This window comes from Chiroxiphia lanceolata, chromosome 2 (assembly GCF_009829145.1).
Source record: "Chiroxiphia lanceolata isolate bChiLan1 chromosome 2, bChiLan1.pri, whole genome shotgun sequence".
Taxonomy (NCBI): domain Eukaryota; kingdom Metazoa; phylum Chordata; class Aves; order Passeriformes; family Pipridae; genus Chiroxiphia; species Chiroxiphia lanceolata.
In genome coordinates, this window is record NC_045638.1 from 39595724 (window position 1) to 39609137 (window position 13414).

General features: G+C 37.5%; 1 protein-coding gene across 5 annotated transcripts in view; it reads left to right on the forward strand.

Annotated features, from left to right (window-relative positions):
* Positions 1-13414, forward strand: part of NALCN (sodium leak channel, non-selective) — a 221913-nt gene that overhangs the window by 37816 nt on the left and 170683 nt on the right. For all 5 annotated transcript variants that reach the window (XM_032678968.1, XM_032678967.1, XM_032678969.1 and 2 more), the window contains one exon: positions 1369-1523. In XM_032678968.1, the coding sequence (XP_032534859.1) occupies positions 1369-1523 (155 nt within the window). The remainder of the gene's footprint in view (positions 1-1368; positions 1524-13414) is intronic.

The window sequence follows — 13414 nt, forward strand, 5'->3', positions numbered from 1 at the left end:
ATAAGGTTTCATAGAAGGGAAACAAAGTGAAGTTTGATTAGATGACCTAATAGTTTCTTTTAATTCTAAATTCAATGTATAGATACTGTAATTTTTTACTACTGCTAATATATTGTCTTTCAGTATATTTGCCCTAAGGTACATAGATTTCCCACTTCTGTGCTGTGTTGCTTTGCAGATACTAACAGGGACATGCTCAGGATGGAGTGGGACAGTTTGCTAAAGTTACCTGTTAACTAAACTGTGACTTAGGAAATAGGATGATCAGTGTTTGGTTTTGGCAAAATAACTATGTATTGTGATTATTAACTGGGTGCTGTAAATTATTAGGAGGAATCAACTGCCTGAGCTTCTCCTTCCCAAAGTTTGGAGTACTTAGATAAGCCATATTTATGTGTACATGCCACAGGCACATATTTAACAGAACAGGGAGCAACAAACTTGTCCTCCCTCTCCTTTTAGCTTCTATGTCCCTTAGTGTTGGGCCTACCTGAACTCCCATTGTGGTCCAGCATGACAGAGCCTCCAGCAGCTCAGCCACAGCTGCCAGAAGAGCTGGGAAGACAAGTGATGCTCGGCCTCTGACAACAGTAAAAAATGATCAACACATTGTGTTGAGGCACTGGCCCTTGTCTCATGATCTTTCTATTTTTCAATGTTACAGTCATCAACATAAATCAGTTTGAACCAATTCAAACGAGTTAAAATGTTTTCACCTTTTCTACCAAATCATTACTGGACTGGTCTAAAAGGGAATCAGATCTGTTTCAGCCATAGCAGAGCCTGTCACAGATAGTAATGATACTAATGGATACTGATGTAATGGTTTGACTTCTTTCCTGTGATCCTCCATCCATGGTGGAAAGCTGGCCTGACCAAATTACAAGCTGAATATTCAGGTGACTGACAAGTCATCCACAGTGATCCTTTTAAGGAGTGTCAAAGCTAGCACAGATAATGCCTTTGGAAGTCAAAGTCGTAGTATTGACTGCAGTTGAACACACTCTCAGGATCTGCAAAGAAGCCCAAAACACTAAGTGTCCAAATAGCATTAAAGAGCATTTGGAACAGCTGAATGTCAAATCCTCCATTTCTTGGAGAGTCTCTGTTTTTATGGGGTCTCTAGGCATCAATATGAAATTTCTGCTGTTAGTATTTGCACTATCTCTACATAGGCTGAAGTTTTAGGGGAGTGTTAGCTTGCCCTTTACAATAAGTCCTTAATTAATGAAAATAACGTATACCAAAGAACATCAGATAGTAAAAATAACAGCTGATGTACTTTTCACTATAGTCCTCTCGCTTTCAAATATTTAGTTTTGCTATTGTCTTAGTTTATGTAACACCTTAATTTTGTATTTTTCACAGAAATGTAACCTGGAATAATTTAGCTATCCCAGACACCCACTGTTCCAGAGAGCTAGAAGAAGGTTACCAGTGCCCACCGGGATTTAAATGCATGGACCTTGAAGATCTGGGACTAAGCAGGCAAGAGCTGGGCTACAGTGGCTTTAATGAGATAGGTCTGTCTTACTGGTAAAATCAATTTCAGTATCCATTTAAAAATGTTTTTAAAATGAATGGACAGATAGTTCATGTTTGTGCCGAAAAGACATCAAGTGCAGTCAGTATTCTGCTCAAGTAGAGCACATGCCAGAAAGAGAAGCTTGCTGTTTGCTTTGCAGTTATGATGCATTTTTACATTGCCTGGGATCTCAGGATTTAAATAACTTTAAAACGTCTTCATAAGGAGTCAACTGTTGATTATCACTAGTATACAAATGTGATGACTGATTTCTGTGTTTTATTTATGATTCATTTTAGACTATATAATTCATCCTGTTTGTCTGATTTTAGTAATAATTCCCATGGGAAAAAAAAACACCCAGAATTACTTTGATAATCATCTTGTTACTAAGAAGAGGAGTGAGAAAGTGATATCATGTGTATCTGTGCCAATTGTGATCCAGGCTGCGTTAGTCAGAACGTCACCCAGAAAAATGATTGAGAGTCAGGAAAATTTTGCAATACAGGTGCAATTTGTGTTCTGTGAAAAACTCTGCAGAGTAACCAGGAGAATATGATCTCTGATAGATGCAACGTGTCATGCTATCCCCATGGGGAAATGAGTGTAGAACAAAAAATCAGGAAAGGTGGCAAGAGCATGGGCAGCTGTGGCAAGATCCACATCCCAATGGAAAAGATGCAGTTACTCTGTCAGAACATTTTGGTAATCTCATATTTATTTAACAGATGAAGGTCCAATAGGAGCCTGCAACTGTAAATTTTTATTTCTGGGCAGATAGGGAAGTCCCTTCAAATGATAGAGCATATGCAAATGATAGATGCGTTCCTTCTGATGCATCTCTTTGACTTTGATAAGCTTTTTTTTTCACTTTTCCTGGCATGGGCTCCAGACTATTGTCTTGTCCCCAGCTGAATTTGAAGGTAGTCAAAAGGTTTAATGACTGAATGACTGTAATCCAGAATGGTTTTTTGAGTATTGAAAGCCTTTACAGCTGAAATTACTTCAGTTGGTTCCCAGGTTGCACAGGACAAGCCAGAGAGTTACAAGAAATAGTTTCAGAATCCTGCTACAAGAAGTACTCTGTGATACCAAATAGTTTCTGGACAGCAACTGCCATTTGTGTCCTTTCTTTTTTCTTGTGAGAAAGGGAGAAAAACCTGATTTCAACCAAGCACTGTTCTGTTTCCTCTGGGAGTCAGAAGCGTACCAGTTGTACGAGTACTGCTAGCTGAATAGCACTACTGATAATATCAAATTTTATATAAACTTTTTCTTCAGTAGATATCAAAGGATAACCCTGTCGGATCTCTCAGTCAACCTTCAGAGTTATTACCTGGATGAACATGGGCTGAGTTCACAGTAGAACTTAAAACCATCTGCACATGAGTTCTCAAGTTCAAGATGGTTTGACAGGGGAACATAAGACAGATGTATCCTCAGTGGAATTAGGCCTCAGATTGAAATCACCCTTCTTGCCTTGACATGTGAAATTATTTGTGGCATTGAAGGGTGTTATTCTAGCTGCCTACCTAGTCACCCACAAAAAGCAGTTACAATGCCTTAGACAAGCTTAAATGGGTAGATGATTTGAATGAGGTCCAGAGTGCTTAATAAAGGAGGCCAATATGTTTTTAATGATAGAGGCAGGTTGGCAAAGACAGGTGAAATAGTTTGTCCATGCCTGCGATGCTGGGTAAAAAAACAGGACTGAAGGTCTGGTCTCCTGAGTCACAGTCACACTTATCAATATGTCTTTTTGAGTGTTGCATTTTAAAGGTCAGAGATTGCTAGTAGACTTAGGAGACTTGTCACTGATAAATTGTTTTTGTCTAGAAATAGCTAAACAGGATATAGGACCTTTCAGTACAGTAGCCAGCAGTAAATTGAATATCAATTGAAAGCTGATTACTAAACTTTAAAATACTGGGTAAGACACAAGCTTTGCTACAAAATGTTAAATACGCTGCCTCAAATGAGGAGTGTTATAAAACAGGATTATAACCAGTGAGTTTATCAATATTTTATAAATATCCATTTTGTGATGCACCTTTGTATGTAATTAACAGGTAAGTAATGAAGTCTTCTCTATGCAACTATCCTGTTTTATTGTATACATTCATTGATTTTTACTTGAAGATGTTATGATACAGCCTATCGTGTTGGATCCTGAAATCTATCATTACGCAAAACACAAGAGAGAGCAGTTTGGCCGCTATTGTAAAATTAGTAATATTTAGTTTGCAGCATATAAGTACAAGCCATGAACATTTGAATTTGATAATTTCTGTTATTTTTCTTCTCTATAAAGAAAAAAGGGGGGATTTTTACAATTTTATTACTGGGTGAAAACCAAGTTGTCCTAATCTGATAAAAGCTAATAGAGATTTTAATACTGGGGGCTATGCCAATTAGGTAGTTTCATATTTGGAAAATACCTTGAGTTTAGCCATACCCTGCTCCCACTTTTATAAATGGCTTTGGCTTTAAAAGGATGGAAATTGGAAAGATAATAATGTAAGTTTTAATAGTTATTTAAGAAAATAAAATTTATTTCTTTCCCAAGTTCTTTATTTTTAGTTTTGAGGTGTTCTGTTTATCTATTTTATGTATGCTTCCATGCAGGTATGTATGTACTGCATAAGGAAGAACATAGTTATAGACTACTGATAAATGGGGCTTGAATTCATCTTGTCAAGACAATCTAGGCCATCCCCTTCTGATGAGAAGCAAGGCTTCATAATCTTTTGAGGCACCCTATTGTGCTGATTCATTGTCTGTACTCTTAGGAAGATTTTCCTAAAGGATAACTTGAATCTTTCTTTATGCAATTTAAGGTCATAATTTCTCATCTTATTCACCATTGGCATAGACAAAACCTTAAAAAAAATAGCTTTTTTGCATCTTTCCTTATGCCTCCATATAGCTCTAAATGCTTCAGTTTTTTGCTGTTATATTTTATACCTTAAGTTGTTCTTACTGTCCTTCTCTAGACCTTCTGTGGCTGATTCACCACTTTGTTGAAGTGCAGTACTGTCAGAATATCCCAGTAGAACCATTACTTTATGTGTTTTTAAGCTCTGTTACAGTTTCTACATCCCAGTGAGATGTTTTCCATTTTCAGAACAACATGCTGTGGGTGATTCATGTTTTTCTGATTTATTGTAGCCCTTGCATCCTGTTGAAAGAGCTGCCATCGCTGTTTCCCATCCTTTATTTGTTTACTTATTTCTTTTTAAATGTGAACCCTTACATTTGTCTCTGTTGAATAGCATACTTTCTTTTTTTTTCTAGACTATTTCTTCAATTTACAAGATCTTCTGTAATTTTAATTCTTTCCTTTTGAATACTTTCTGTGCCTTTCCACTTACTTGTATCTGAAATTAGATGAGTGTAATTTATTTTCTATCAACTTGGTCGAGAGTGAAAAAATAAATAGAAACAGACCAAGATCAGACTCTGGAACCTTGTTTGATGAGTCTTACTCTTCTGACAAAGTTTCGTTAATAGCTGTTCATAAGTACACCTAAGAAATGGTTTTGCACCCATCACAGAGCAGCATCACCTTGCCATATTCCTGTACGTTGCCATGGTGAGAAAATGTTAAAAGCCTTTTAAAATCAAGATGTAGACCATCAAGTGTTTCCTCTCTCTTTACAAAACCTGCCTCCATTCTGCATTTGTACGGCAGTGATAGAATAAGATTTGTTCTCCGGTTCTCCCTATGTTCTCCAGGGCCTGTACCCTTTAATATATATTAATATATTGAGACTTACACCTGATGTTTGTGAAGATAATTTTTCAAACATGGGCCACATCAGCATATATCTACAGCTAATGCCTCTGTTCTTCAGTGTACATATTTCTAGATTGCATGTAGGATGAAATAAACACTAATTAGTATTGCCAACTTTATAGATGTAATCTCTAAAGAGAGTGAAGTTACTAAAAGCTGGGACAGTTCTGTCTGGCAATACCTCTGGAAAAGTTATAAGCAAAAGTCACAAAGGTCTATCTCATAAGTGTTTGTGAAACTGAAGAATTAATGAAACAGGAACCAATTAGCTAAGGTCCCAGTACCTCAAATCCCTTTCTCTGTGAAGTTCTGAAATGGAAGGAAGGAATAGTAAGGAAAGAACAAGATGTCCATCTAGGTAAACTGACTTCAGCTGTTTCAGGTTACAGGTGATGAGAAGCTACAGGAAGTTACTACTTTCTCCTAGAAAGTTGCTCATGAACTCAGTAGAAACCCAAGTACTCTTTCCAACAGTTTGACACAGAACTTGTCTTCTTAAGTATGTGTTCTTCTTACCCAATATAAGCCTTAATATTAAATTACCTCTTCTGTCCAAAAGGATGCATGAAAGACTTTTTGAACACTAGCTATGGGGCTGAGTGGGAGTAGGAGAAAGTGTATGAATGAAAGGCTTGGCTGGCTGTGTGGATGTGGGTGGCAATATTGACTATACCTGTATGGTACTGTCAAGCTCTTTGCTTTCTCAGACTTCTTAGCTGGTTTCAGTTCAGACTTCTATAAAAAATTAGAACAGCCTTCAGCCTTGTCTCCCACTGAGAGCATCAGGTATGTTCACAGATGGCCTGTTTCTTTTCTGATTTTATTTTCTTCTTCTCTGTATTTTTCCTAGCTGTGTTTAATTTCATAGGGTATAGCTGATAGCATGGCAGTATTATGAAGCATGTAAAAAAAGTTGAGCTAAATATTGAGAAAAATTGCTTTTGTTTTGTGAACAAATAGTAATTGTACAAATTATTAGTCACGTATTTGTTTAAGTATTTGCATCTGATATACCTAAAAAGCATAAACATAACTGTTGAATTAAATAAGAGTATGCAAATCTTGGCAATTGGAGGGCTGCGACAAGCACTTCTGCCTTATGTTTATCTGAATGTGCAGCTACTTTAAGTCACTATTTAATATGGCAGTAATTGCTATCAGGGGCACACTAAGGGTGTTGGCAGAGCTGTCTTTATGGGTACTGTTGGAAGGGGTGCCTCGTAGACACAAATGTGCCAAAATCCGCACTGTCATTGGATCCTGCACAGTTTTCATCCCTACCTGTACTTTTCACACAGTACAGATGCTTATGCATTCAGGTTTTTGAAACATCAGCTAGTAATCATTCCACATGCCTCATGGGTGCATCTGTAATCATCTACAGATGTACACTTACAGCTACATTACTGATTTTACTCATCACGTAATCCTAGAGAAGGGCTTTTTTAATGATTTACAGTGTTACATATTGCTTCAAATATTCTCAAAAGGAAAAGGGAGTCCTGAATAAAGAAACCTAAAAGTTAAAAAATATTCTACAAAGCAAACCAAAGAAGTTCTAGGCCATGAAAGATCTTTTTGAAAGGAGAAAAAGGAGATCTAATTCTATCCTATATTATTGATCCATCTGTCAATAGCTAGGGCCAGTACCCTATTAAATGATACTAATTACTTCTTGTACCTGCAAAGAGAATTTCACAAAAACTACCATATTAATGGCCATTTTACATATAGGAGATAAACATACACATATTATATCTTGGAGACAAATAACAAAATTTCAATGGTAAATGGTAGTCTAAAGGTAAGGTGGAAGTGACCCATGGTTTTATTTAGTAGTGCAGTGGTCAAAGTGAAAAACCTGCATTCTGTAAGGGTACCCTGCTAACATCCATGCAAGGACTGAGGCAGAGCATGGTTCCTTCCATCTCCCTCCCTCTGAGTCTGCAGCAGCAGGAATTCCTGCTGCAGGTGTCAGAAAGCAAGACACATGAAACTGTTTACTAGAGGGAGTTCTATAAAGACCTGCTCTTTGTCATTCTTCTGTGAAGTTATTTCCGATTTTTCTCCGTGGATCACCTCACACCAAAATGGATAAAATCAAATCACCTCTAACATTTAAGAGGCTGAACGCTAATAAGGCATACCAACATAAAACACTTGAAAATCCAACTTGCCATTCCTACTACCATTGAATGAGAAGAGTGCCTCTCACAGGTGGCAGAGGCTAACCTTTCAATTACTCTGTCACCCCCACACAGGCTGCTTGGCTCTTGGTGGTGCTATTAGCAGACACTTGGTCTTTCCGCGTCCCGGGCACAGGCAAGAGAGGAAGGTGGCTTTTGACTGATTAGTTGTCCTAAGCAACTGCCTACTTTGCCAGCTCTGAGACTTCAAGGTCCATAAAGAAATTATGAGTTGATGAACTGAAAAAAATTTACATTTGCAGGTTATTTGCTCAAAGTAGGGGATACAACGGATAGTGCAAAGGATTGAAAGGGGTTTTAGCAGCCTCCCAACATGCCGCCTTCCCCCCTTCACTGCCCTTTCACACCATCATCTCTACCTGAGTGAAGCCAGTGTCATTTTGCACAGACATAGATGGACAGAAATGCAGATCAGCATCACCACCACAGCCTGAATCCCTTGGCCCTCAGTCGTTTTGTATCTGGAATAATAGAAAGCAATGAGGGCATGTAATTGTTTAGTCAGAGCCTCCATTTAATTGTACCCATTAAGGGCTGAGAAGTTGAGCCTTATGAAAGAAGCATTAATTCAATAACAATTTCATCAAAATTTTTGGTCAGACTCTTTTATTCTATAGATGATATGTATACTTGATACATGTATTGAGTCTTCATACTCTGTTTATCCTAGAAAGTACATCGTAGTATTAAATACTTTAGTAAACAGGTCTAATCTTATTCCAGTTATACGGCTCTTTGATTCACACACTTTCATGTAAAGTGTCTAATCAGGAGGCCTTCATCCATGACTGCAACCTGTGGAGTTATCATGTGATAACATGACAAATGATAGTGATGTTAATGTGTGGTGTCAAATGTAATTAGGGAAGCCATTCAGACTATCTAGTAATAAAACACATATTTTCTAAATGTGAGCCAAAATGATTTAAAGCGTGCCCCATTACTCCACTGATTGAGAAACCACTGAAAACCATTATTTCAAAAATGGCAATAGATTTTTTCTTCACTGGAATTCCTTCTTAGGCTTGCAGACAGAGAGCAATAGGGCCCTGACACCATCTGTGACACTGTTGTGGGGAAAAGAGTCTCCACTCAGGGAATTTCACTTATTTGTTTTACTGCCAATTAAGGTAGTATAATTACTTATTCAGGTATTTAGAAGCAAGGAAGACAAATAGTTAAAGAGACACTTACAGAAAACATCTTTCCTCCTTCACCTGTCTCAGCTCTTCAGTCCTCACACCTCTACTCCCAGTGTCCTAGTCTCCTCTCCTGTGTTCTTGCAGCATGTGAGGTAGGGAGTAGTGCAGGAATCTGGAGTAGATGCATAATGTTTGGGTGTTTTGTGCTGCCCCTTCTTTCTTACTCTTCTTCTGCTGCTCCTTCCTTACTAATCATCTCCTCTGCTCCAGGATGGACTTAGGCATGGGCTGCAGTCCCCTAATAAGTGTCCCTGCTCTGGAGTGCCCCCTAGTACCAAAAGCCTGCCGGTTATGACCACCAAAGGCACCTAAATAAACTCAGGCATGACAGTTACCTTTACATATGCACCTTCAGAAGGTTGTAGAGGGGTTTGGTGAGCACAGAGGAGTAAAGTAAACAGTCTATATGCCCTGTGCAGGTGAGAACAGTTTGCAATCTTCGTCGTGTTGTTCAACTTGGAAAATAATTGTACTTAAGAAGGATGCGAACACTGTGAGGAATGAAGTATGGGTATGTTAATAAAGTAAATAAGTTCAGTTTCTTCCTTAGGTATAATGAAAAAATTGGAAGGGAATCAACTAACAAATCTTTGGGCTTAAGGCACACTAGCGTTTTCACTGGTTGCAGCTTGTTAAGGACCTGCTTACAAGGCCATGTTTAGTTTCTCATCAGAAAGAGTTTAATAACAGAAGGCTTTGTGAGTTTTGTTTTTACTTTGGTATTTAATTTTATTTGGCAGAAAAAGTACTAGTGAAATTCAGTGGTTGGAAGTCAAATGTAGACAAATATACTTAGGAAAACATAAACATTCAAGGCAGGTCCTGCTTGACTAACTTGATATCCTTCTACGACAAGGTGATCCAGTGGAAATAGACCACTGTTTCACTTGACTCCTGCTTTTATGTTTTCCTATTTCCCAAATATGATTCTAAACCTGTTCTTTCTCCCTGTAGTGAAAAAATGCAAATCTACAATATATTCAGTTTTCACAGAATACAAAAGAGAATTTTTTGACATAATATTCCTTTCTCTTGATACTCATCTTTGATTCCACTCACTGTTTAGCCACTCTTTCCTTTGAGGTTCCAAATGCCAGTTTGCATAGAGGCTTAGATTCAGAAAGCAGTAGCAGCCGTCTTCACAAATACCCTTTTCCATTATGCTATTCAGCAGAATATGTAATTTTTGCCATCAAGTGAGTCTGAAAGTATTGGAAGCTCTGTTTGTCTTTACATTATGCTTACTTGTGTTTTTTTAAGTACTAAATCTTGTGCAGGATACAGGATAATATCTTTTAGATCAAATTTTTCTCTCACTGAAATTTTCTTAAATTGACAAAATGGAGAGATTTAGCAATACATTGTGTAGAAAATTCATTTTGCTACCAAAGAATATTCAGAGTTGTCAAAGAAGAAAAATAATACGTTTTCATTCTCAAATTGGTGCACCAGGAAAGAACTGTTGCTCATGAGAAGAAACAGAAATGAAGACTAGGCAAACTTAATTTATCAAAGTGTGCTTATTTAGCACAAATATTTCCAGCCTTGGCAGTGTCCATGGCATATGCTTATCTTGCATTGCACAGGAAAGCAGAGTCTGGTAAACCAACACCTTGCAGACGACAGACAGCAATAAGTTTTTTCTCTTGACCTATCTCCACGTTCTGCAAAGTAGACTTTGTGTTTTGATCCTATTTCTGTGCCTTTCAAATAAGAAAAATTAGCAGGAACTTTAAAATTAACCACAGAATTTTCCAAGTGGGTCACCAGTTCTGCAGTTTCCACGGCTGCAGTATTGTGGGGTGTTGTGGTGGTGGGTCACTGTTTCTATGGCTTGGCAAGGATGTCACACATTATGCTTGTCACTTGTCTCCCTTAAATGAATGCTTACAGTTTATTGCTATGTGAACTTTAGCTCAGCTCCAAATAGAGGTGCTTCTGTTGTACCGCATTAGGGGGGCTCAAAGACACTTATACTGGGTTGTCGCCTCTGCAGAATTATTTCTTTATTTGGAGAGAGCTCTGTCCTCATTATACTTGTTTTCTCCATATAGATTTAAGTTTATTTGAGGGTTCATAAACCTTTTAATCACGCTAACAAGTTTTAAGCTATTTCCCAGGATAACTGGCTAACAGCAGACTGGTTTTAGAAATGCTGATATCCTCAGTATGGAGTTTTCTTCTGAGCAGACACTGAGGGATCAGCCCTTATTTACTAACTTTCTTTGACCATAAATATGTATACTGTTTATCTTTTGCTGTCACTTGCTCCTGCAGCCTGATACTATGGGGTTTATAAACCTCTATATATGTAAGTGAATATCCCTGTACATAATACTCAAAAAATACAGTTTTTCTTACTTAAAAGTTATACAGAAAGGTTTATAAAACGCAGATAAATGCATATGATTCGCTATTTCTACCTAGTAGAGATGAGATATGGTAGTTATCAAACAATTTGGTACTGAGGGTGTTTCCAAGGTAAGTGGCAATTAGCACTGTTCAGCAAAAATTCTGTGGCACATGGTAAAATTATTATTGCTATAGAAGGACTGAACATGCCTTTCAAATATGAAGGCTTGATGAGCCTTTCACTGAAGAGGTATAGTTTGCCAGACTTCTTCAGATTATTTCAGTTTTATTCTTTAGTATAACAATTCCATCTAAACAAGCAGAATCATTTTAAAATGGAAGTGCTCTAGCAAGGCCATGCTAGTGAGTTTCCATGTGTTGTGGAAAGGAGAAAACAGGTAATTTCTTGATTTGCAGGGAACACAATGCCAAAATGAGCAGGCTCTAGATGGGGGCATGTTTCTTGAAAAATTTCAGTCTTTTAATTCTTTTAATTCTTGCTCTTGCTGAAGGGAGTCAAATCTGTCGTGTCTTTGTGAGGGTGATGTAGACTAAGTTTGATTAGTGAATGTATTAATAGAGAGTCTTTCATGAGAAGTTTTTGGCAGATTAGAAACAACTGCGTCTTAAGGACATTATGTCAGGCCATGAATTTTCAATGGAATGCCAATGGCTTAAACTAAAGGTTATGTCTCAGCTGGTGGGCCTCCATGTCTGAGGTCTTGGTCCTATATACTGTGGCTGTGTCATAACCTTATACCAGAGACATATTTAATTGCTATTTCTTTATTCCTGCTTGCTTTTTGTGAGAGAAAGAAGCCTGATATGTAGACCAGAAGGCAGCTCCAGTCTCCCTTCCCCAGGGCTGAGGCACCAGTGTCCTGCCACTCTACAGCACACAGCGACTGCTTAAACTGCTTGTAATATGTGGATACAAGGATGTGACTGGGATGTAAATATTGGCTGTTACTGATGGTCACAGTGAGCTCTTTGTATTTCTGTTTTGGAAGAGTAACACAGAGATACCTACAACCACAAACTTTTCACAAAGGATAATAAGACAACACTTGTGATTTTAGAAAACTGAATAAATGGTGTGAATTAAAAACGAAAAAACTTCCTTAGCTATTTGATGTTTCTCTAGGCTTCACTTTTCTCAGTGAGGCCATTCTCGTTGCTTAGTTAATTATGACTTTTTAGTTTTAAGCAATGGTTTAGGGACACACAAAAATTGCACAAATAATGTCCATTGAATTAGCTCTTACACTAACAAATGGTATGTGGGAAGTTGCAGAGGTTTGGAAACTTAGAGTAATTTGAGCAGCCCTCCAGAATTGTAATTTATTGCTGTGTTAATCCCAAAGTAATTGAGTCTTGCATTAAACCAGGCAATCGGGTGAAACTAATGTGAATAGATTAGTACAGTTGTACTGACAGTCAAAGAAAACTTTACTGCTGCTGGGAGGCTTCAGTGGAACATACTTTCCCCTGCAATTTCAGGCTGTTTTGTGTTAGAGTCAGCAGCTAAATATATAATGGAATAAAAGAACTTTCCAGAAAGCTTTACTTTTTATTTTGTTCTCTGTTTTGTTTGTAATTGTTGACCTTTTCTGGTGGACATCTTTTGCTGTTATTTATAGTTTGATGTATCACTTGTGTTATTATAGTATGCTGCACAGAATTTAATCATGTGTCCAATGTCTCTGCTGTCTTCATCTTTCTATCTCTCTTTCATTTCCATCTCTGCCTGGGAATGCAGAAAGGGTTCTTTTGGTTAGGTTTCATTTTGAAAGTAGATATTTTGAAGTTTTCTTTCTAATATACACTCTAATTAGTACTTGCATGATGGGAATGGCAATGTTAAAAAAAAAATAAATTCATACTTGCTACTTTTAGGTAAAAGGCCTATAAACTGTCCCTGATCATAAGCTGAAAATGTGAAAGAGCAAAGTGGGGCAGAAAGGCAGTCTTATTAGATGGGTATAAGAAAAGGAAAGTTGAGGCAGGTCAAATGCAAGGTTTAATTGCATCTGATTAGATTTTTTTGAACTGTAAGCTCTATCACCTCACACATATCAATTCCTTATTGACATAAAACTTCATGTACTGTTTCTTAATTTAGCTGAAGTAAGATAGTCTTAAATTCTACGTAAATAAGTTTTCCCCTGAGATCAATAGGAGATCACAAGTATAAGAATAACAAAAAAATCAAAGCAAAACAACAAAAAAAACCCAAACCAACAAAAAACCTCAACCAAAACAAACACACACATCCCTCCCCCACAAAACAAAAAACCCCAGTGCAGTAGAGTTCACTGGCACCAGCTGTTTG